Consider the following 25,970-nt stretch of genomic DNA (forward strand, 5'->3'; position numbering starts at 1 on the left):
CTCAGTGACCTACTTCCCCCAACTAAGCCCCCTCTAGGGTTGCATCACCTCCCAAAAATGTCATCCAATTATTTTTTTAAAGATTGATTTATCATGTATACAGTGTTCTGTCTGCATGTATGCCCTCAGGCCAGAAGAGGGCATCAGATCTCATTATAAATGGTTGTGAGCCACCATGTGGTTACTGGGAATTGAACTCAGGACCTCTGGAAGAGCAGCAAATGCTCTTAACCTCTGAGTCATCTCTCCAGCCCCATGCCATCCAATTATGAATCCATCAGTGAATTAAGTAAGCTACAGATGAGCTCAGAGTCTTTGTGATCCCATCTCTGTGGCCCAGCAATACACAGCTGAGCCTTTAGCTCAAAAATTTTGGGAAACATTTCAGATTCAAGCAGAAAGCCAAGATCCTCAGCCAACCCTAGGACCCTCCAAGACTGGGCTCTGCCATGTTCATAGCCTCACCTCCTGCCACCCTGCACCCCTGAAAGCACCAGCCAGAGTAACCTCACCCACACACCCCCAGGCCTCCTGTAAAGCAAGACTGACCTTTCTTTTGCCTGTCTAATTTTCCCACCAATACCCTTCTCCTGGCTACCTTCAGTAGCCTTTGAGCACACCTTAGTACCAACACTCGGGAGGCAGAGGCAGGTGGATCTCTGAGTTCAAGACCAGCCTGTCTTATAGAATGAGTTCCAGAATAGCCAGGGCTACACAGAGAAACCCTGTCTCAAAAAAACAAAACAAAACAAAAAAACAAAAAACAAAAAAAATGAACAATGTTCCCTGATCTATTTCTCCTGCACCTCTATATGTCACCCACTCAGGCCCTGGAAGAAACCAGGGGCTCAAACCGGTATCTGAGGATCTAAAGAGGAAATGGAAATCTAAGTCCCTTTCCTTAGGACTTTGGGGCTTGGCAGAGGCCCAGGATGCCACAAGCTCATCTGTGTCCTTATGGTTTCTTATCAGTGATAGCTGAGCAGCCATAGATGTAGAGTAAGTTTTTGTGGACTGGGCTGGGACTAGCTGTACATTAAGCATCTGAAGCCCAACATGTAAGCCAGGTGTATCTATGCAAGCCACCTGCCTCACATCTCATTGGGCTGGTATATGAGGACACAGAGCTGGTGATGTCCCAGAAACAAGTGGCCACATCTGGTCATGGGGTATGGGGTGGGGAGGCAAAGTAAACCATTGGCTTGAGGTCATGTTGTTTCATATGATCTCTTTGAGAAGGCTGGTTACTGAAAGTCCTCCATTCTGTCATTGTACCATTGAAGAAATGGGGTTAGAACATGTTAAAGGCCACCTCTACCCAGGGCATAGGAAAACAGTTCTGTAGAAGTCACCTAGAAAAAGAGGCCCTTGAGTCCCCATTCCTTGCTGAAACTGGAACAGAAGAAAAACAAATATTTAGGACTATTGTATTGCTACTAATCCCATAATTTTTGTCATGATATTAACTAAACAATTCTAGAAAAAAAGATTCATCTATCTTCCATACATGATTTTGGGTTTGAGTCTATCAGTTTTCTACAGTGAACTATGACCATGCCTAAGAGTGACATTTGAAGTCACTCTTAGGGGCCCCACAATGTTTATTTCACCAGTACTATGACAACACTATTAAGCTGATCAACTTTGGACTACAGACTGCTCAGAACAAATTTGAGGTGGCTAGCTGAGATGATCCAGCCCCACAGATTACTCTAGCCAGGACTTGAGCCTACACTTTCCCATTATGCAGAGACTGGACAAAAATAATACAGCTACCTCTTTCAGGACCAGACAATTAACCCAAAATTTTATTTTCAAAGATGCCATTGCCCCCAGACAGCAGGAAGTAACTTTAAGAACATGACATCAACATTCCCAAGAGGTGGGTGGACTGTTTTTCGGTCACTCATTGGATTATGGATATTTGTCATTGTTTAGGAGGATTGGTTACAAAGTGTTGTTGGTCACAGTCAGGAAGAAATTTGGACAAAGGGGATTAGATTCAAGGTTTTTATTTTGAAAAAAAAAAAGAGAAACGCAGATAAAGAAAAAAAATGGGGAGATTATTGAATCTACTCTTAAAAAGCAACTACTAGTTTTAAATATTTCACATTGGATTGGACTTTTGCATATTTGTAGAGAGCCACCGGTGCCATTCCCGAAGATGGCACCGGTTTCCTGTCCATAAGCCAGCAAGGCACGGATGTGCGATCCACGTCATGGGGTGACCATTAAGAGCGTTGCGGGCTGCACCTGTCAGTAATAGACACAGCTCCGCTGCACCTGTCAGTAATGGACACAGCTCCTCTGCAACTGTCAGTAACCGACACAGCTCCTCTATATAAGCAGAGCCCTTTTTCCTCCTCAGGGTCTTCCCTCAACTTGCTGTAATGAGTCGTGCAATAAACATAGCTGCAGAAGAATCCTGTTGTTGAGCATCGACAAGTGGTGCCAAAACCCAGGAACCTGACGTCAACGGCACACGGGGGACCCTTCAGGAGACTGGAGAGGATTCAGAACTGTGGCACAAAGGTAACAAAATAAGGTAAGTTCTGATAGACATGCTACTGTTTGGGCTTGATCCTGCCATTGAAGGGTTGATTATTGTGCGTTTGGTTGCCTGCTTGTTTTTACTGTATTTGTTTTGTCTTGGGGAAGCACATGATAGGCAACTAAAAGCAGGCACTAGACCATTATCAGATTTTCAAGAAAGCATGTCAGAAGCAGAACATGAAGAAAAGATGGGTGCACGTAAAAAGAAAAAACATAATAAAGAGAAAGTGAAAGGGCCCTGCGAGACGGATCCATCTCGCAGAGGAAAGAAAAAACATCTTTATCCTTTAGAGGAATTGGAGGCTTTAGAGCTTTCCAGTCACCCCTCAGAAGAGGAACTATCGCCCTCTGAGGAGGAAGATTTGGAGGAGGAGGCTGCACGAGTCCCTACTGTGCCTCCTCCTTATGCAGAGAAGGAATGTAAATACTCCTTTTGCTCACCTGAAACCAGACATGAGATAACCCAGATGTTTCCTGTGTTCGAGGAAGATGGGAATCGTACCCATCACCCTCTTGAGCATAAACAGGTTAAAGAATTGGTAGAGTCTGTTCGCACTTATGGTATCAGCGCGAACTACACTCTGTCGCAAATAGAAAGACTGTCCGCAGTGGCCATGACTCTCTCGGACTGGATGTTCGTTGTGAAGGCTTGTCTCACTATGGGACAATACTTAGAGTGGAAGGCCATATGGCATGATTTGAGTCAATCACAAGCCCGCACTAACGCGGCAGCGGGGCAGCCCGCTTGGACATTTGAAATGCTCACTGGACAAGGACAATGGACAAATAATCAGACAGTGCATCCTTTAGAGGTCTATGTTCAGATTAACACATGTGCTGTTAAGGCCTGGAAGGCACTACCTAATACCTAATAGAGGGGAAGTATCAGGGAACCTTACAAAAGTCATTCAGGGACCAAATGAACCATTTTCAGACTTTGTAGCACGTATGATGGAGGCCGCAGGAAGGATTTTTGGAGATCAAGAACAGGCTATGCCCTTAATAGAACAACTAGTTTATGAACAATGCACCAAGGAATGTAGACAAGCCATAACTCCTTGGAAAGGAAAAGGCTTACAAGCTTGGCTTAAGGCTTGTAGAGAAATAGGAGGTCCTTTGACCAATGCAGGGCTGGCGGCCGCCATTTTACAAGGACAATGAAAGGGCAATATGGCAGACAAGAACAAGACTTGTTTTCAATGTGGCAAAATGGGACATATACAAAAGAATTGTAGGGAATGCATATCAGGACCTAAGAGGATGCCAGGAATCTGTCCCTGATGTAAAAAAGGCAAACACTGGGCAAATGAATGTAAGTCAGCCAAAGACATTAATGGTAAACCATTGCCTGAGCCAAAAAACGCCCTGCGGGGCCCCCGCCCTCAGGGCCCTCAAATATATGGGGCAATGAGCTCCCCCCTGAGCCTAGAAAGGAGGAAGCCCCACGGAGAGCCACTGCAGGTTCTGCAGGATTGGACCTCTGTGCCACCACTAGAATTGTCTTGACCCCCCAAATGGGTGTACAACCTGTTCCTTCTGATTTTTCAGGCCCTCTGCCAAAAAAAAAAAAAAAAAAAAAAAATACAGTAGGACTATTACTAGGAAGGTCATCTACCACCCTAAAAGGTTTAATTGTCCATCCTGGAGTTATAGATCAAGATTATGAGGGACAACTCAAGATCATGTGCTCATCGCCACGTGGGATCTTTCCCATCTCTGCGGGTGATCGCATAGCACAGTTACTTATTCTTCCTAGTTGTCATGAGGATTTTGGGGCCATTAAACAAAACAGAGGGGCAGAAGGATTTGGCCACTCAGATAAATTTGATTCTGCTTATCTTGCAGTTGATCTTCATACCAGACCAACATTAACATTAAATATAGAAGGAAAGAATTTTCAGGGAATTTTGGACACAGGAGCTGATAAAAGCATCATTGCCACCTCCTGGTGGCCTTCAAAATGGCCAATAACCCAATCAGAATATTCATTGCAGGAACTAGGGTATGAAGCCACTCCTGCTATCAGCTCTGAATCCCTAAGATGGAAGGCACCAGAAGGTCAGTCAGGGTTGTTTACTCCCTATGTTCTTCCCTTGCCGGTAAATCTATGGGGAAGAGATATTTTAAAAGCTTTAGGATTAAAATTAATGAATGAATATTCCATCTCTACACAAAATATGATGTTAGGATATATACCAGGGCTAGGGATAGGAAAGCAGTACCAAGGCATTAAAGAACCTGTTCAAGTCATTTCAAAAAATGATCGTGCAGGATTGGGTTTTTCCTAGGGGCCATTGGGGAAGGGATGCCCATACCATGGATAACTGAAGCGGCAATATGGGTACCTCAATGACCACTTTCACAGGAGAAATTAGAGGCCGCTTATCAATTAGTAAAAGAGCAATTAGATTTGGGACATTTGGAAGGATCCAACTCTCCTTGGAATACTCCTATTTTTGTTATCAAGAAGAAATCTGGAAAATGGAGATTGCTTCATGACCTCAGAGCCATTAATGCACAAATGCAACTGTTTGGCCCAGTCCAACGGGGCCTTCCACTTTTATCAGCTTTACCTAAGCATTGGCAAGTTATTATAATAGATATTAAGGATTGTTTTTTCTCTATTCCATTGTTTGAGCAAGATAGAGCTAGATTTGCCTTCACTTTACTGGCCATTAATCATGAGGGACCAGATGAGAGGTTTCAATGGAAGGTGTTGCCCCAAGGCATGGCCAATAGCCCCACTATGTGTCAACTTTATGTACAACAGGCATTAGCACCAGTTAAGGAAAAATATATTTCTCTAAGAATTATTCATTATATGGATGATATTCTTCTTTGTGGGAATAATGAGAAAGAGCTTGAAAAGGCTTATGCAGATTTGGTAAAATGGTTGGAGAAATATGGTCTGAGCATAGCTACAGAGAAAGTACAAAGGTCAGAAGTAGGACAGTTCTTAGGGGCTGTTGTGCGACCAGAGATTATACAACCTCAAAAGATGGAGATTAGAAGAGATCAACTTAAAACTTTGAATGATTTTCAAAAATTACTAGGAGATATTAATTGGCTACGGCCTTATTTAAAAATACCCACAGCAGAGTTAAAACCATTGTTTGATGTGCTTGAAGGGGATCCACAATTGACTTCATTAAGAACCCTATCTCCTGCAGCTGCAGAAGCTCTTCATAAGGTGGAGAAGGCGATCACTGCAGCACAATTAGTTAGAATCTCAGCGCAGGAGCCTTTTGATCTTTGTGTGTTACAGACCGCTTTACTGCCAACTGCAGTCTTATGGCAAAATGGTCCATTAATTTGGATACACCCTCAAGTTTCCCCAGCAAAAACTATAGAATATTATCCAACTGCTGTTGCAAAAATTTCCCTGAAGGGCTTAAAAACAGCTCTTACCCATTTTGGGGAGTTTCCTAAGCAAATTATTACACCTTATAATATGGAACAAATTCAGACCCTATGTGATGATTGGGCAATTCTTGCCTCTACCTTCTTGGGAACTTTTGATAACCATTATCTCAAACATCCCTTATTAACATTTGCTAGAACACATCCTTTGATTTTTCCAAAAATGGTAAGTGCCACGCCTCTACCTGATGGGGAGATAGTGTATACAGATGGATCAAAAACAGGAATAGGGGCTTATGTACATGAAGGAGTTGTTACCACTCACAGATATGCACCAGACTCCCCACAAATGGTGGAATGTAACATAGTTTTGGAGGTATTAAAGGTGTTTCCTGGACCTTTGAATGTGGTCTCTGACTCTGTTTATGTAGTCAATGCTGTTAAAACCTTAGAATTAGCTGGATTAATTAAGCCTTCTAGTACAGTGGCTGAGATGTTAAGGAGATCTAAAAATGTTTATTAGCAAGACAATATCCTGTTTTCATTACCCACATCCGTGCCCATTCAGGTCTGCCCGGGCCAATGGCACAAGGGAATAATCTGGCAGATTTGGCCACTCGAGCAGCAGCTTTTGCTATTTTAGATCCTATAGAAGCAGCCACTAAATTTCATTCATTATTTCATGTAACATCAGAAACCCTGCGCAAGCGTTTTTCTATTTCCAGAGCATCAGCACAGGAAATAGTCTTGCAATGCAAAAATTGTTCTGAATTTCTTCCAGTACCTCATGTGGGCATTAACCCACGAGGCCTTCGGCCTCTACAGATATGGCAAATGGATGTCACTCATGTGTCGTCTTTTGGAAAAATTAAATATTTACATGTTTCTGTGGATACCTGCTCGGGTATTATCCATGCCTCCCCACTAACAGGGGAAAGGGCCTCTCATGTCATCCAGCACTGCCTCGAAGCCTGGAGTGCTTGGGGCATGCCTCAAAAATTGAAGACCTGCATATACTTCTGAAAAATTTAAGCATTTTTGTCAACAGATGGGTGTCAAACACCTCACTGGTCTACCTTATAATCCACAAGGGCAAGGCATTGTGGAACGAGTCAATCGGACGCTCAAATCTTATCTAATAAAACAAAAAGGGAGAATAGAGGAAATGCCCTCTCTCCCACCAAAAGCTGCCATATCTTTTTCACTCCTTACTTTAAATTTTTAAATTTGGATTTTAATGGTCATTCAGCGGCTGATAGACATGGCCAGGCATACCTTTAATCTCAGCACTCTGGAGGCAGAGGCAGGTGGATCTCTGAGTTCAAGGCCAGCCTGGTCTACAGAGTGAGTTCCAGGACAGGCACCAAAACTACAGAGAAACTCTGTCTCAAAAAAAAAAAAAAAAAAAAAAAAAAAGAAAGAAAGAAAGAAAGAAAAAAGAAAGAAAGAAAGCAGCTGAGTGAGAGCCATGGGAGATAAGCTAGTAGGCAGTCTCAACTTTTCTTCACCATTTCTGCTTCTGTTCCTACCTTGAACTCCTGCCTCAGCTTCCCTCAGTGATGGGCTATGACCTGTATGCTAAAATACCTCCCCATTTTCAACACTTGTATGTTAGTTTTGGTCATGGTTTTATCAAGGCAACAAAATGCACATCTCCATCATTTTGCATAAAAAATCATCCCTACCTTGATTTTAATTCTGAGCCCTACACAACCTTTTGGGTCTTTCAATAAACTTGAAGCCATTGGGGAAGCAGGAGGAGGGAGCCCTGGACTCCACTGGGCTCCTGATGTGTTCAGGGGAGTCCCAGACAAAGGAAGGAAAGAATTCATACAACTTCACAAATTCTACATTCCCTATAGTAAAAAATGGTTTTCCTTTATTTTTTTAAATAAAATCTTTGTTTTAGTAAAAATTACATAACTTCTCACAAGTGATGCTCATCAATGAAAAAGATTTAATTCAGCTGGGAGGACCAAGAGAAAAAATTACACTCCATGGCACTTTCCAAGAAATAACAAAAGTTATTCTTGAGCTCAGTTATTGAGCTTGGCCTAAGATGGCTCAACAATTCCTATGACCCAGATAATGTGTGTGAGGGCCCCTTTCCTGTAACCGATACATCCATTTATCTAGTTAACTGTCTATTGGGGCCAGGTTGTAGCTCAGTTATACAGCATGTATGAAGACTGAGGTTCCATCCCCAGCTTTGAAGAAGAGGAGGAGAAGGAAGAAAAAAAAAAAACCATCATAAATGCAACCTTGTACCAGGTTCTGCACTCTGAGGATTCAGGGTGGAGCTGTTCTGAACTCAAATAATGACACATGGAAGTATATGCTTGCAACTGTGGCCAGAGCCATAGATGGAGTTTGGTTTTCTTGGAAGCCAGAGACAGCAGGGAGGACTTTGTGAAGGAGGCAGTGGCTGATCCTAAGGAGTATGGCAATAACTAGAGAGACTGAAAAAGTGTGTGTGTCCACACTGGTAGCTGCCAGCTTGCCTTCCTCCATGATTGCAAACTGGCACATACAAAATGTGACTTATGTGTTAGCCATTATTAAGATTCCCTATTAAGGCTTATCTAAGGATACAGGTTCAAAGAGGTAAAGTCACAAGCTCACAGATTCCACAGTTTTGAGGTAAAACTGTGGTGCATTGGTGGTACATGCCTTTAATTCCAGAACTCAGAAGGCAGAGGCTGGCAGATCTCTGTGAATTCAAGCCCAGCCTGTCTACAGATCAAGAGTTCCAGGACAGGCTCCAAAGCAATACAGAGAAACCCTGTCTCAGAAAAAAAAAGAAAAAAAGTCTTTGTCCCTTTAAAAGCCCAGTGTCCACTGAGTTTTAAAATTACACCCTTCTTCTACAATATTACCTGCCAATTGTCTCATGTGGTGATATCTTGCTTGTACAAATAAAGCCTGTCTGAAGATCAGAGTACAGAGCTTGCCACTAGCTAATCATTGAGGTCTGGAGGTCTGTACAGAGAGACCTCTTTTCTGCTTGGAAGTTGATAAGGTAAAGGTGACTTTGGCTTGCTCCTTCTTCTCTCTGATCTCTCAGCATTTTTCTCTATATCTGACTCCAGGTTTCTATAAATTTAGACCAATTAAGAACTCCATTTACATTTGTCTATTTGCATTTGACAAATTCAGAGAAAATACTTCATTATCTATCCTATCTTGATAAGTCCAAGGTCTTGTACCTAATTTACTTTCTATTCTAATTTGCATTATCAAAATATCTTTTAATAAACCGGTGTTGGTGGAGCACACCTTTAATCCCAGCACTCGGGAGGCAGAGGCAGGCAGATCTCTGTGAGTTTAAGGTCAGCCTGGCCTACAGAGCGAGTTCCAGGACAGTCTCCAAAGCAATACAGAGAAAAACCCTGTCTTGAAAAACCAAAAAAAAAAAAAATCTTTTAATGTCTTTCAAGCCTTTTATACTTAACACATCTTTAGTAAATATTTCTTTTTTTTCCCCCCCCTTTGGTTTTTCTTTGTTGCTTTGGAACCTGTCCTGGAACCAGGTAGACCAGGCAGGCCTAGGCCTCTGCCTCCCGAGTACTGGGGTTAAAGACATGCACCACCTATACCCAGCTGTAAATTTTTTTTCTGAGTCTGGTAAACAAGGAAAACTATAACTATCTAGTCTTCAACTGAGTAAACAGGAAGTATGAGCAAGCAACTTCCAAAGAATGTGAGAAATGACAAACAGTTGGCTGCCTAGACAGTCACCCAAGGTTCCTCTGCAACATAGGGACATCCATCTTCAGTCTCTGACAGACTTCTGTTAAGCAGGAGTTTTCTGAAGGACTGTCCCTCCTTGTCTTGGCAAGGTTTGTAGTCAGTCTGTTTTGTGTCCTGTTTGTCCAATTTGGGCAGCATACTGTCAGCAGTAGAGGCAAGGTCACTTTCTTGCCCAGTGGCTTATCTTTGCCACAAAGTAAGAAAGCTCCATGATGAGTTTTGTTGTTGTGGTTTTTTTTTATGTTTTGTTTTGTTTTGTTTTGTTTTTGATATCCATCATCTTCTCTTAAGTAAAATGGTGCTTCCAGGAGCAGCCATGTCTCATTGTCATAAAAAAAAGAACCTATACTATTAAAACATGTTAAAAGCCATATTCTGTAGATCTCTGAAGTGTTTGAAGATGACCTGTCTTTATAAAATATATCTGTTTGACCTTGTAGACGTACCTAATGTGACTTCAAGTTTGATTGTAATAGGTTATTAATTACTCATCTATATTTCCTCAGTAGCTTATATAGTTAGTAATAATAACTTTCAAGAATGAGAAAGTTACATTGCATTGATGAATGAGCTGTATAGATGCAATACCTTGAACCAGATTAGAAACACATGTACAGTATGTCTTAACAAATTAATCTCAAATTTGTATCAATATACAATATTTGCATTCAATATGCAAAAGTCCAATCCAATGTAAAATATTATAACTAGTAGTTTCTTTTTAAAAGTAGATTTAATAATCTTTCTTTTTATCTCATGTTTATACTTTTTAGAAGTAGATTCAGTAATGTATCTTTTTGTCTTATCATATCTGTATCTTTTTTTGAAACAAAAACCTTGAATCTAATCCCCTTTGTTCAACTTTCTTCCTGATGGTAACCAACAGCATGTTATAACCAGTCTTCTTAAACAATGACAAATATCCATAACCCATTGAATGACAAAAATCTACCTACTCCACCTCTTGAGAATGTGGGTGTTCTGGTGTTGTGGGCATTCTTCCTGCCAGCCTGGTCCCAGAGCTGGATCAACCCCAAATAAACACGCAGACGTCATATTTGTTATGAAATTGTTGGCCGGTGACTAGGGCTTCTTATTGGCTATATCTGTCTTAATTATTAACCTATAACTACTAATCTATGTATATCTACATGGTCTTCTCTTACCGGTGAATGAATAGGTACCTCTGAGTCCTACATTGTGACTCATTCTGCCTACTTTTCCCAGGATCCTTCTCTTCTCCTAGTCCTGCCTATCTTGCTTCCCTATTGACTTTATTCATCAGCCAATAATACAAGCATATATACAGAAGACATCCCCATCATTTCCTCTTTTCTTTTTCTTTCTTTCTTTTTCTTTTCTTTTTTTTTTTTTTTTTTTTTTTTTTTTTTTTGTTGTTGTTTTTGTTTTTCAAGACAAGTTTTTTTCTGCAGGTTTGGAGACTGTCCTGGAATTCTCTTTGAAGACCAGGCTGGCCTCAAACTCACAGAAATCCACCTGCCTCTGCCTCCTAAGTACTGGGATTAAGGGCGTGTGCCACTACCACCCAGCTTCATCTCCTCTTTCCTGTCTAAAATAAAAGAAAGTTTTTAACTCTAACAGTCAAATTATATATGACAAAAAATTATTAAGCAAGAACTATAACTATAATATTTAGTCCATTAACATTTAGCAAGTTTTGAAGAAAATATTCCATCATCTATCTTAGTTTGTGAGTCTAAAGTCTTTTATGTAACTTACCTTTAATCCTAACTAAGGAAAACTATAACCATAACTGTCTTCAACTCCATCAAAGACTACAGAAGGATAGTATATAAAGTCTAGAATTGAAAGAGACATTCGATACCTGGGCTACCTGGACAGTCACCTAAAGTTCTTCTGTAAATTTGCACATCCATTGAAAGACCCGAGAGTGTGGACCTTCACGCTCTGACTCAGGAAAGGCAACACCCCAAATCATTCACGAGAAGCATGAGGACTTTTTATTCCTAGTGCACTGGGGTCCACAGTCATATGCCACGCAGGGGTAGAGGACTGAGGACCCCAATGCAGAATTGAGACAGCTTTTATAGGGTTTACAACAAAGCCTGTGCATCGCAAACCAATTATTACATAGCATCAAGAGCCTGTGTGGAGCAGACCAATAAATTTAAACCATTTTATAGTTTTTAGACTAATCATTTTAAATCATTTAAGCCCGTGCTTTATAGACCAATCAATTTTCTATAGCCCCAAAGGTCTACATTTTCACGGGCTCCTGGGTGGGGTAACAAATAGTTAGGATAGGTCACTGGGGTGGGGGTTTCACAAGCAGTTTACAAAGTCAGATAAGCGTTATTCAGCTCATTTCCCGTTACCTTACTAGGCCAGGATTACATACTCAGGGCCTGACTGTCATAAGCAGCAAGGAGTATGACCTTGACTATTTACTGGCATTGGACAGGGTCTGGAATTTGTGGTTTTCAGGGCTTCTTGGATAGTATTTCTAAACTTTTAGCCTGCTGGGGTCATTGGAGAGTTAGGCTGTATTTTTCCATCCTTTCACCATCTTCAGCCCATAGGGCATAGTGTGTCTGGCAGACTTCTCAGCAAAGCAGGAAATTTTAAACTATTCACCTGTATTGGCAATTTGTCAGTCATTTTTTCTTTGTGTTCTGCATCCACAAAGCAGGAACCCTTCAAGACTTTCCTGTTTTACAAATTCAGCAGTCACTTTCCTATGGGTCCTGCATGTCCAGTCTATACAGTAAACAATCAAACAGTCCAGACAAGAGCAGTTTCTTGCCCAAATGGCTATTTTTGTCATATTGAAGGCAAACTCCATAATGAGTTTCTTCATTGCCTATCTTCCTCCCTGAAGTAATTGGTGTTGCCAGGAACAGTTGTGTCTCATTGTCATGAAAAAACCCTAAACCATTTTAAATGCCATATTCTGTAGGTCCATATATCATTGTGGTTGGGGTTTTTGTTGCTGTTGTTGTTATTGGCTTTTTGGGTTTGGGTTTGGTTTTGGTTTTTCAAGACAGGATTTCTCTGTAGCTTTGCAGTCTGTCCTGGAACTCCCTCTATAGATTCACAGAGATACCCCTGCCTCTGCCTCCCAAGTGCTGGGATTAAAGGCGTGTTCCACCACACCCAGCCAAGTATTATGTTCTTAAAGGTACTTCTTGCTGTCTGGGGACGATGGCATCTTTAGGGGAACCTTAAAAGAAAATTTGGGGGTTAACTGTCAAACTGCCTTATTTTTGTTCAGCCTCTGCATAATGTGAAAGGGCACAGCTTGTCTCAAGTCCTGGCTAGAGTAGTCTAGATGGGTCATCTCAGCTGGTCTCCTGGAAATTGTTCTGAGCAGTGTGTAGACCAAAGCTGATCTTTTCGTTGGTGCTGTTCAGATTGTTCAGTTTCATGGTGTTATCATTGTCCTGGTGAAATTGTTAAATTGTTGTGGTGTTCCTTCTTCATTGTCATTGTTGGAGAGAGAGAGAGGAAGGGAAGAAGGGAGAGGGAGGGAGGGAGGGAGGGAGGAAGGGAGGGAGGGAGGGAGGGAGGGAGGGAGGGAGGGAGGGAGAGGTTTTCTCTAAGTTAACAGTCCTGGCTGTCCTAAAACTCACTTTAGATCAGGGTAGCCTCAAACTCAGATCTTCATGCATCTACCTCCCAAGTGCTGGTATTAGAGTATGTGTGTGATCTCCACCCAGCTTGGATTCAGTCTTCTCTCTGGAGACTTCATTAGGTCAGATCATTTCTTTTCTTGGTAATTTTTTTCCAGATAATTCTCCCTTCTTATTTGGATGTTTATTTATCTAAGGGTTTTAAATTCCTCAAGAAATTTGTTTTTATTTTTCTGAAAAGACAAAAACAAAACCCTTTCCCAACACTAACTTTGGGGAGGTTCCTAATCTAATCCTTATCATTTTTGATCTAGGACTTCTACATTTTTTATTTGAGCTTCTAAAGGTAGGTCTTCTTTCATGCAGAACAATATGTTTCCTTTCAATAGGCATTAGGGTATTTAATTATTTTGGGAAGGAATTTCATCCACAGTAGCAGAAAACAAATGAACTGGTGTTGGAACAGGGGCTTTTGACAGGTGGCAATACAATAATCTTTAAATATGTGTTTTTCTTCTGTTTCATATCAGGTGGTTCTTCTGATATGAGACAGAGATTTTTTTATTTTTCTTTAACAAGCATGCTTGTGTTTAGAGAAGGAGAGAGCCACACTCCCAACTCCAAAGCCAGCTTCAATCTTTAACTGAACTACAAAAAGACCATTTGTATTATATGTCTGTAGAGAAAAACAGAAACAAACATTTGGAAAGATTTACAAAATTTTATCCTGTTGGAAATACAACATACAAATAGACTAATTTACTCCTTTCCTTGGAACAGTTTTTCTGGATTATTTGTTCCTTTATTGTCCAGTGGAATCTGTATTTCTTAGCTGAATACCTTTAGTCTCCTGAAAAGACAAAAATAAAATCCTTTCCCAATCCTAATTTTTTTCTTTTTCATTTTTCTGAATCCTCAGGCAAGCTTTATTAAATCATAAATAATATATCACTACGGGAAAGAAAGAAGGAAGAGAAAGCAGGCATGCCAAAGTTTAAGTTTAATGTCTTATGAGAGTCAACACAAATAAAATTGTTCTATCAAGCACCTATAAAACATCATGGAAAACCAAAACCTGTTCTCCTGCTCTGTACTGACTTTTAGCACAGGTACCACAAGCAGTTTACTTCCATTCCGATCAACCCTGAGTACCAGCCACATCTCTGTTCAACACGTCCTCCCCCAACAGCTCTGCCAGGTATGCTCCTCTAGAACTCAGTTCAAACAATACTAATCTACTGGGGTTGGAGGAGAGATGGCGCCTCACTTAAGAGCACTGGACACTTTTGCAAAGGACTGGGGTTTGATTCCCAGAACCTACATGGCAGCTCACAAACATCTGTAACTCCAATTTCAGGGAATCCAATGGCCTCTTCTAGTCTCCACAACACTCACATGGTGCACAGACATTGATGCAGGCAAAACATCCACATGCACAAGATAAAAAAATTTAAAAAGTAAAAAGGTCCATACTTTGGTTTAGGTTGATCAATTGAAACAAGCAGGCCTGTTATAAAAGCACTCCCCAGAGACACTATAGCAAAGTACATAAAACAGGGCCATCAGGGGAGACCTCTTAAGTAAGGATATGGCCAGCTGCAGCTTGGCTCCTCAGAAGTCCACAACTCTTGGTCATACCTCAGGGCTGCCTCTGGGGAACATCCAGACTGTGTCTTTGGAGTTTGGCCATTTTGTCACTCAAAAAAGAGTCTTACACAGACAGGATCATTGCTGGGTACAAAGTGCTGGTCAGGGGAAGAACTCCCTTTTTCCATCATACAGATGGGTGACTGTGGGTGATAACAGTTAATTGTCTATTTCAAAATAGTTTATCAGAGAGGAACTTGAATGGTCCCATCACAAAGAAACTGGAGATATATTTCACCCATATATTCCCCCATTTGCTGGGATGTGACCCAGTGGTAGAGTATTTGACTAGTGTATGAAAGGCCTTCAAATATATCCCCAGCACTTCAAAAATAAAAACACAAATATGCATATTTCTAAAATGCATTCATAAAATCTTACCTGTTCCTGGTCCTGTGATTATGAGCAGGCTAGAGCCCAAGCCAGTGTGAAACTCTGGGCTTCTGGGCTTCTTTGCTGCAGTGGAGCTCCTTTTGTACCCTCTAACCTATATGCTTACCATCTATCTCCCTACTCCACCCCTCACCTCCAGCTGCAGTCCATGGTGGATCTCCTTGAAGGTGTCCTGTACAGCATGGATCTGATGAAAGTACATGCCTACATCCACAAGATGGCCTCCCATATGAACACACTGGAGGAGGTAAGGGCAGGCCAGAGCCAGGGGCCCAGGGTTGCATCCCAAGGACCCTGGGACATTCTGTTTCACCTTGGTGGCCACAGAAAGGAGAACTCTAGCAGGAAGTTGGGAAGGGAAGTGTAGGCTGCAGGGTCTTGCCTTTGGTGTAGATGTCTGGGGGTTTCAAGGACCCAAGGAAGCCGAAAGCCTGGATGATGAAACTGAGGTACTTTTTGGGAGTATGAAAGTATGTTCATCAAGGTTCACACTGCACAACTCTGGAGTGCCTTTCACAGAGAAATACCATGTCAGTGGTGCCTCTGGATTGGTACAGCATCGCAGTACTGACCAAACCTTCCTGGGTTTGATAATCCCCTTCTATCTGTATGGAAGCAAAGGCATTACAGTGCAGACTGGACAGGCTGTGTGTATTCTATAGGACTACCCTCTGGGTACCTCTGAAGAAGTCCAGGCTACTTCAAGGCTTGCCTCTCCCTGGCATTGCCTGGCCTCCACCCATTTCCTGCATCTGGCCTCTGCTGAACAACAAGGGTCTAGGGACATGCCTGCCAGGAGCAGGCATGGGGACTTCCTCTCCCTGCTTCCTTTCAAGAGGGAGGCGGTAACTGAACAACCCATGTCACGGAAGGAAAGACTAACCCCTGACTAAATCCCAAACTGGGAGGTCACAGTGACTTAGAATATCTAAAACCTGTTGGATCATCTCCTCCTGGCTGATCCCAGGCCAGTTTGGGAAGCTGACATGAGAATTTTTCCTGGGCACAGTATTACCTATACATGCTCTCATACTGCAGACTCTGAGGTCATCCTCCACTGACCTTTCCTCTTATTCCCTCTGGAAATACAAACTGGATCCCCATAGCTCTGAGTCTGCTGACTGTCTCTTTTGATTTGAGTGCTGGGATCACAGGCAAGCACTATCAAACCCAGGTCTAAAAAAGTAATTTTAAATTAACAGACTATTGAAGACTTTCAGGGAATACCCTTAGACACTAGGTAACTAAATTATGGCCTAAGCATACAGTGGCATACTATGCATCCATGAAAAGGAATGAGGGATGCTTTGTAGACAGATATGTAGCTATTCCCAAATAAGCTGTTAAATGAAAAATCCAAGTGTTGAAAAAATTTGCAAATACATATATTTGTCCCTATTATAAAACATGTATGACATAACATTGTCATCACTGAAAAATAAACAAAAGTGACAGGAACTTATTTATTTATCTCTATTTATTTATTTGAGAGGGTCTCATTGTGTGTCCTTGGATGTTCTGCAGCTACTTATTTATATCAGGCTGGTTTCAAACTCACAGAGATCCACCTGCCTTTGTCTTCTTTGTACTGGGATTCAAGGCCTATGCCACCATACCTGGCTTACTCTCTCTCATCTTTTTCATTTATTAATATAAATATATATTACCTATTTTCATTCATTTATTCATGAAAATAATAATCATTAATTACCAGGTCTTATTGGACATACTTTTCTTCCATCCTATTCACTAGTGCCAGTTTTATCGCTCAAGTCTTGATGGCCAAGTTGTTGTGATCCTTTAGGGTGGCAGCTCAGAAGAAGCAAGGCCAGGAATGGCCAGGAACCCTACCCCACAGAGCATCAAGGTCAACCTGGGCCAGAACAAGGTGGTGAAAGACAGCATATGTTACCTCAGTGAGCAGCTGAAGAGCTATGAGAACCAGTCAACCATCATGATGAGCATTAAGAAGGAACTGTCCAGTCTGGATCTCCAGCTGCTGCAGAGGGATGTGGCTGCTGTTCCTGCTATTGCCCCAGCCTCAGGCCCTGACAGCAAGGCTCAGGTGAGACCTCCACTCTGATCACAGGAACAGAAGGTGGCTGGGCTTGAGGACAAAGGCTTGTATGTGTTTGGAGCCTTGGGAGAGAGCTAACAGAAAGCACAGCAAGAACTGGGGAGTGTCTGTTTCCACTTTGTGGCTAGCACAGGTAAGCACAGTCTAGGGGGACAACAAACCTAAATTCGGTTTTCATTCTTATCCTTAGTTGCCAAAGTCCTGGAAATGAGGTCATGAGAACCTTCCTCTGGCCCTAGAAGACCAAGGCTGCTTTCCTGTGGTACTGCTTCTCGCCTGTCCTGCTGGGGCTAGACCCCTGGGTGGGTATAGAGAAACTGGGGACAGTACTTCAGGAACCCTGAAGACTCCTGAAATATCATTTCACCCATGGCAGATATCATGTCTTTACATAGATTTAAAATCCCCTTGTCGTAGCAGATTGTCTTGTTCTAATTTGCTTTCAGAAGTATTGCTGTGATAAAGACCAGAAGCAATGTTGGAAGGAAAGGGTTTATTTCATCTTATAGCTGTTAGGTCACACTCCATCACTGAGGAAAGTCAGGGCAGGAACTCAAGGCAGGACCTGAAGGCCATGAAGGAACACTGCTTACAGATCTCCTGCAGCCTGCCCAGGACCACTTGCATAGGAGTAGCACCACCCATAGTGCTCTGGGACCATGAATTCTACCGTTAATCAGAAAAATGCCCATAGACTTGCCTACAAGCTGATTTGGTGGGTCATTTTCCCAATTGAGGTTCTGTCTTCCCAGGTCAGTCTAACTTGTGTCAAGCTGGCACAAAAAAAAAAAAAAAAAAAAAAAAAAAAAAAAAAGCTAGCTAGCACACTCCTTCAGACAGAAAAGTTGACCTCCTACTTTCCAGATAAGTCAGGAATAACTATCCTTTCCTCGGGTGGCACTCAGGGTGTGTCACTTGGCCAGGAGTGTAAAAACTAGCCACTGTTTGATACCCCTCAGATCAGTCATCCATTGGCAGAACACAATCCAGTAGCCTCATTTTCTGGTGATATTTTTATGAGTCCTCCTCTGAACCTTACTTCCTCACATACTGTATTAGTTCATTCCACAACTTGCAAGTAGAATTGACCTCCTGCCTACTTGGCACATGAAGAAACATGAAGAGGTCACAGGGAGAAGGGGTGACTGAGCCATAGCTGCAGCCAGCCTTCGTGACTACCAAGCCCCAGCCCTTCCTCCTCAGTTTGCAACTTCCTGTACTGACAGTGTGATAGTGGCACCTCTGGTGACTACAAGTGGGACTGCTTAGACATAATAAAGCATGCAGAAGCCTTTGCCTTGGCCTGTAGTTGGCTGCTGCTCAGTGAGATGCCAGTTCTGCAAGTGCAAGAGAAGTTCCACTTTGGCCACTGCTCAGAAGGCAGCAGATACTGTACAAGCCTTATCTGCCTGTCTCACAATGGGTGGTGTTCAAGGTCCTGTGTTCTTGTGTCAAGACAGCCTCAGAGCATTTGAGTTAGAAGTGAAAATAGCAAGGCTCACAAAATGTTAGACATGATATCCCTAGGACTAGCCAGACCAAAATGGGACTGGAAGACTTCTCAGGATGCTGGAATTTCAAGGCTAACATTCTGGGTACTCTGTAAAGGGACCCAAGAACCTCCTCCCTTTCCCATACACTAAGACCAATAAGTAAGAGAAAAAGCTAGGAAGCCTCCTCAGGAGCCAACCTGTCAGTCAAGCCAAGAGAACAAGTGGACAGGAGTTGAGAATGAATATGTAACCCTCCAGATTGCATCTCAAGCCTGCATAGGAACTAGAAAGCTGAGGGGAGAAACAGAGGCAGACTAATTATGAATGTATCCACTATGGGACTACATGGACAGTGTGATCACCTCCAGCTCTCACACAATGAGCTGCCATGTTTACTGTCATCCAAATCTGAGGCTTCTGCTCTTCCCAGGACACTGCTGGAAGACAAGGCAAAGACCTCAACAAATATGGCAGCATTCAAAAGAGCTTCTCAGATAAGGGCCTTGCTGAAGGTGGAGAACCTGAGGAAGGAGAGCATCAAGGGCAGAATACCCCACCCCACAGCCAGGCCACATGCCCTGTCCCAGTAGCAGGCTGTGGTCCGAGGCTTCACCTACTACAAGGCAGGTAGGCTGGAGGTCAAAAAAAAAAAAAGTGCCCAAGGCCACAGCTGGTGAGGGGAAGACAGTGGAGTCTATTTGAGGGATGGCTACCCCCAGAGACCCACCTACTTTTTCAGCAGCCTCAAAGTCACAGACCTCAGCACTGTTGTTTACTTTTTGGGGGTCCTTTGTTCAGTCATACACTGGGTAGAAGACCCTAGGCAGGGTTGCTGACAAGGAAATAGTAGAGGCAATACAAGAGGCCTCTCTCAGTATTTACAGGTCTCTTCACCTTTTCTGGATTTTGTTCAAAGAAATGCTGCCTGCAGGTCATCTATGTACCAGATGACAGAGTGAAGTAGACATGGGTGCTGCCCCTCACAGAGCTTACATTTCTGTTGGCAGAGCCACACCTGTGACAGTGAAGGTGGGAGAACATGGGGCTTCCGGGGAGTTATTATGAGTAGGTTTTTCCTGCCGGTCTTATTCCACCACTGTGCCAGTCCCAAATAACACACACAGATGCTGTATTAGATATAATTCTGTTGGCCAGTTACTTGTTTCTTAATGGCTAGCTCTGTCTTAAATATTCACCCATTTCTATTAATCTAAGTATTTCCACGTGATCTTATCTTACCAGAGTGAGGGGCTTGTGTTCTGCTCTCTCAGTCCACCATCTTGAATCTCCTCCCTACCACTTCCTTGTCTCCTAATCCCACCTATCTTCCTTTCCTATTGGCCAACAGTGCTTTATTCATTAACCAGTACCAGAAACATATTTACAGAATGACATCTCCCATTAGAGAGTGAAATGGGCCCTTGGGCAGCCCTCTTACTTCTGGACTGGCCTCTCCAGTTCTCTTATCTTCCTGAACAAGAGCCCACAGTCCCTGCACTTTTTCTGCCAGCTTAGTTCATGGTGTCCCCACCTGGGTCCCAGCCAAGGGCTACACAAGAAGTAACTGTGTTCTTCCAAAAGTGGGGAGGTAGGGAGGTGGGGAAGTGGGGTAGTTAGAGTCCAGTGTTCTTCAATAATTCCCTCCAATCAGATTCAGTGGTGAAATCCCAGGCACTCAAGAGGTTGAGGTAAGAGTTCAAAGTCAGCCTAAGCTACACAGTTAAAGCCTGACTCAAAAACAAAAAAAAAAAAAGGCACCTTAGACTAGGCAGCACTGACCTGTAAACTGCAGCTAGTCAATGTCAAGGCCGGAGTATTATTTTGTTGTTGTGTTAAACTTATTTATTTATCCAGACAGTATAGATGGTGCTTTCTGTTCTGCCAAGTCCTGCAGCTGATTAGCCCCAAATAAACACAGAAAGACTTAATTTATAAATTGTTGGCTGATAGCTAGGGCTTCTTACTGGCTAACTCTCTTAATTATTAACCTATAACTACTAATCTATGTATTTCTGCATGGCATTTTCTTACCAGAGAACACCTGCCACATCCTATCTTCCCAGTCTCTACATGGCATCTTTCTGGCAACCTCTCTCTGCCTCCTCTCCCCAGGATATTTCCGGCCTGGCTACTGGCCAATCAATGTTTTATTCATCAACCAATAAGAGAAACATATACAGAAGGACATCCCCCATCATCTCCTCTTTTCTGTCTAAATAAAAAGAAGGATTTTAACTTTAACATAGTAAAATTATATATAACAAAACAATTATCAAGCAAGAACTATAGTCAACAAAAATATATAGTCTATTAACATTTAAAGAAATTTAAAATATTTTATCATCTATCCTATCTTTGTGAGTCTAAAATTTTATATATAACTTATCTTTTATCAGAACTAAGTAAAACCATAACCATAACTATCTGTCTTCAACTCCATCAAAGATCTCAGCAGTATATAAACTCTAGAATTGACAGAGACATCTTGATGACTGGACACTCACCCAAAGTTCTTCTGTAATGTTGGAGTATCCATCTTCAGCCTAAAGGTCACAGTGTGTCTGGCAGACTTCTTAGTGAAGCAGGAAATTTTAAACTGTACCCCCGTATTGGTAGTTTGTCAGTTATGTCTCTGTGTCCTGCAGAATGTCTGGCAGACTCTTTCATGAAGCAGGAACCCTACATGACTGTCACATCTTGTTTTGCAAGTTCAGCAGTCACTTTCCTGTGGGTCCTGCATGTCCAGTTTATACAGCATACAGCCAAACAGCCAGGCAAGAGCAGTTTCTTACCCAAATGGCTAGTCTTGCCATATTGAAAGCAACTCCATATCAAGTTTCTTCGATGCCCATCTTCCTCTCTGAAGTAATTGGTGTTGCCAGGAGCAGTTGTGTCTCACTGTCATGAAAACCCTAAACCATTTTAAATGCCATATTCTGTAGGTCTTTGAAAGGTTTGAAGCATATCTATATATTTGAAATATATCTCTGTATGTCTAGAAAGTCTAATTAGCCTAACTATAAGTTTTCATTATTATAAGTGACTACAATCTGAATTTAATTTTACATTACATTTTTTAAAGACCTGTATAAACACAATACCTAAACAAGAGGAGAAATATACATATAACATAATTGATTTTAAATTTGAATCAATCAATCAATCCATACCAATACAAAGTATTCATTTTTCTATCATATTCCCCTTTTTTTCATTAGAAGGAGATTGGCTGTGATCATTAACCATTTATAATCAACCCCACTTAAATGAAAACAAACATTTATAATCAAATATTTGGGAATTTGGGCATAGTTCTCTACAAAATACTTCCTGCTGTTGGGATCCTTAGAAAACCCAGAAACCTGGACAAATGCTGGCTGTCCTAGTCTGCGAGGTGGTATCATTTTGGATGTTGGATCACCTGGGCCACTACTTCAGTAGGTCTTGCTTGGTCAAACCATATTAGTCTGGAAGGAATCTACAGCTTTTCGTTTTCTGTGGAAACAAAAACAAAATCTCTTTTCCAAAGTAACATGTCCTTAGACTTAAAATTAGAATTTAAGGCATTGTTAAAATATATAAATTGGATTAATCCAGCAGCATTTATAATCAGTTGCTCCTTCCTCAGCAATCAAACAATTCAAAGAACATATGGTATCCAGACTCTCTGTACTTTCTATTCTTATAGCCTTATGTGACATTTTAAAATTACTCTATTTCTTTCTTCCTTTTTTTTTTTTTTTTTTTTTTTTTTGTTTTGTTTTGTTTTGTTTTTCTTCAAGACAGGGTTTCCCTGTGTAGCTTTGGAGCCTGTCCTGGAACTCCAGGCTGGCCTCGAACTCACAGATATCCACCTGTTTCTGCCTCCTGAGCTCTGTGATCAAAGGTGTGCCACCAACACCCAGCCTATTACTCTATTTCTTTTACTTTTATTTATTTTTTTTTCAATTTTTGAAGCAGGGTTTCTCTGTGTACTTTTGCCTGTCCTGGAATTCACTCTGTAGACCAGGCTGGCCTTCCAAGTGCTGGGATTAAAGGCACACGCCATCATTGCTCAGCTACTCTATTTCTTTTTTAACCATTTTCTCCCTTTTCTTTTCTCTCCCATGCCTATGTATATTTTTAAAGACATTGTAAACCCTTTAGAGGTTTTTCATCTGAATGAGTCTTTATTGTATATCTCTATCTTTTTCTGACTATATGAGTCTTATCAGCTGAAAAACATAGTTAAAATGAAAGTAGATGTTTTAGCTGCTGGCTTTTCAACATGGCAGGGTACATTTACTGCCAACACTGGGAGCAGTGCTGCCTGGACTCCTGTCTATGCTGCCATCAAGCAGCTTGTAGTACTCTGACCATAAACCTTTTTTTTTTCTTTTTTTGTATGAGTAAAAGCTAAATCTGCCATGCAGCATGCTCTGGGGCTTGGAGAAATGGCCTCTGTCTACCATGGCGGGAATCCACCATGCTGTATTCAAGCCCGATTGCCACAGTGTCTCTGTACCATGGCCTGCATGAGACTGTGAGACTAGGATGCCCACTGAAGATCCATTTTATGTGGAAACTTGCCACACGTTGGGTGGTACTCACTTTTAATCCCAGTACTTGGGAGGCAGAGGCAGGCAGATCTCTGTGAGTTCAAGGCCAGAATGAGTTCCAGGACAGCCAGGACTGTTTCACAAAGAAACTGTCTAAAAAAACCAAACACATATTTATTTAATGTACATTGGGCTTTGCATGCATATATGAGGGTGTCAGATCCCCTGGAACTGAAGTTACAGTTGTGAGATGCCATGTGAGTGGTGACTGAACACAGATCCTCTGAAGAGCAACTAGTGCTCTTAACTGCTGTGACATCTCTCCAGCCCCTTTTAAAATAATTTTTTATTTGATTCTAGAGATTTATTTATTTTATGTGCTTTGATGTTTTGCCTGTATGCATGTCTGTGTGAGGATGCCAGGAGCCCTGGAACTGAAGTTATAGACAGTTATGAACTCCATGTGGGTGCTGGGAAATGAACCTGGGTCCTCTGGAAGATCAATCACTGCGTTTAACCACTGAGCCATCTCTCCAGGCTCGTAGCACACTTTTGTAATTCCAGCACTGGGAAGGCCGAGACAAGAAGGTCCTTCAGGCTCACTGGCTAGCCAGTCTAGCCTAACTAGTTGTCTCAAAGAAGATGGATAGTATTTCTAAGGATATCTAAAGTTTTCCTCTGGCTTCCACACACATGCACACATGTTCACCCCATATATGAACACACACATTCACACATGTGAGAGAGAGAGAGAGAGAGAGAGAGAGAGAGAGAGAGAGAGACAGACAGACAGAGAGAGAAACACTGGAAAAGAAAAGGTCCCTTTATTCTGAGCCCTTCAGGGTGTATCACCTTCTCCCCAGTCCCAGATGCTAGCCGCTGTCCTTGAATCCTGCAAACTTAGCCTGGCACAGCACAGGGCCTCAGACTGCTGACTGGGCCACTGCCCAGGCACAGCTTTGGGCATCTGACTGTGCCAAGAGGATCATGGGAACAAACCTCCTGTCCTGACAAGCTGCCAAGGCCTGGGTCCCAGGTATGGGGACAGAGTGGCCTGCTCAATTGTAGACAAAGAGGAGCCCACTCAACTAAGCCTTTGTCAGCAGTGGGAACCCAAAAGGTACAAGCACAGCTAGAGAGGTATGTGTGGGAGGTGAGCAAGGGGCAGAGGCAGGGACAGAAATCTGTGGTGTAGACTTGACAAGACACTAGCTGCATCCAGCCCTTCCTCCTTGGGGTAACACAAGGTGAAGGAGGCTTAAGGCTACCAACGTCCTCAGGACATTGACTGAGAGAAAGTCTTCAATTCTGAACAAGGAGTTTTGTCCTTGGAACTAAGTTTAAGGCATAACAGAGTTGGAGCAATGTACTTAACACTAAGGAGAAAAAAGAACCTCGTATTTGCCACCATATGTTTACAGAATCAATACCAATGTTTTAAATGCATTTCCCTCTACTCGGCACTATTGTTATGACACTCATTTTACAGAGGTGGGACATGAGGGGGTGAGGGCTTGCTCATTAAAATCTCTCCCAGTAAAGGAGTGGCAGAGCTGGGCCCCAGGCCAGGGTGATCAACAGAAAGTCTAAGCATCCTACTTGAGTCCTTTCAACTTCTCCATGATCAGAGAAGCCCCTGAGGAGTTCTGTGGCAGACCTGTGCAATACTTGGGCATGGGCACTGAGTCCTCTTTTCTCCACAGACAATACCCTCAAGGGCACTTCCTGGCTGGAGAAAATACCACCTAAGATGGAGACCAAGCTTCCAGAGTCAAACTCTGCCAAATGTGGTGGAGTTATACTGCAGGCCTCAGAAGGAGCCAGCTTGGTCCCTGACATCTCCACTTCTACCCCAACTCCTATCACGACTCCCTGGCCTACTGAGCCAACTTTGCATCCAGAAATCCCTAGCCAAGGTAAGAGAGTCTCCTAAGAGTCAGAAAAATACAACTCATTTCTTGTTTGGCTCTTGATCCAAGAATGTTCAGCTTTATAAAATTGTTTCTGTTTTTTTGTTTGGTTTGTTGTTGTTTTTGGCTTTAGTTATTTTGAGGTGGGTTCTCACTGTACCTCATTCTATCCTGGAGATCATATCCTCTTGCCTTAGCCTTCTTAGTGTTGGGATTATAGACATGTGCCACCATGCACGGCTTACTTTGAAATTTTTAATTTTTTAAAAAGAGGTGTATGTGTTTGTGTGATATGTATGTGTGTGTGAAGAGAGAGAAGAGACGCACACAGAGAAAGTGATTCTTTCCTTCTATCAATAGTTATTCTTTTTTTTTTTCTTTTTTTGAGTCAAGGTCTGCCTGTAAACCTGTAGCTTGTGTTTTCTTGGCTCTGCTAAAAGCCAGAAAATTCCAGTAAGCTTCCTATTTCTGTGCCCCTCAGGACTGGGGTAACCTACTTGCTAGAAGTATGCTGGGATCCAAACCCAAACCCTTGAAATTGCACAGCAAGAACTCTTGGCTGCTAAGTCACCCCTCCAACCCTGCATTTTATTTATTTGTTTGTTTAGCTTTTATTTATTTATTTTCAAGACAGGGTT

At 42.2% G+C, this 25,970-nt stretch overlaps 1 protein-coding gene across 1 annotated transcript in view; it reads left to right on the top strand.

Moving 5' to 3' along the window:
* Window positions 1-3,020: 3,020 nt before the first annotated feature.
* The window catches only part of Olfml2a (olfactomedin like 2A), a 39,423-nt gene continuing 16,473 nt past the window's right edge, over window positions 3,021-25,970 (top strand). The window contains 6 exon segments of the mRNA XM_051183885.1: window positions 3,021-3,187; window positions 15,384-15,561; window positions 17,173-17,379; window positions 19,315-19,385; window positions 19,387-19,547; window positions 25,126-25,338. Of these exon segments, the coding sequence (XP_051039842.1) occupies window positions 3,021-3,187; window positions 15,384-15,561; window positions 17,173-17,379; window positions 19,315-19,385; window positions 19,387-19,547; window positions 25,126-25,338 (997 nt within the window).

Source organism: Phodopus roborovskii, unplaced genomic scaffold, assembly GCF_943737965.1.
Source record: "Phodopus roborovskii unplaced genomic scaffold, PHOROB, whole genome shotgun sequence".
Taxonomy (NCBI): Eukaryota; Metazoa; Chordata; class Mammalia; order Rodentia; family Cricetidae; genus Phodopus; species Phodopus roborovskii.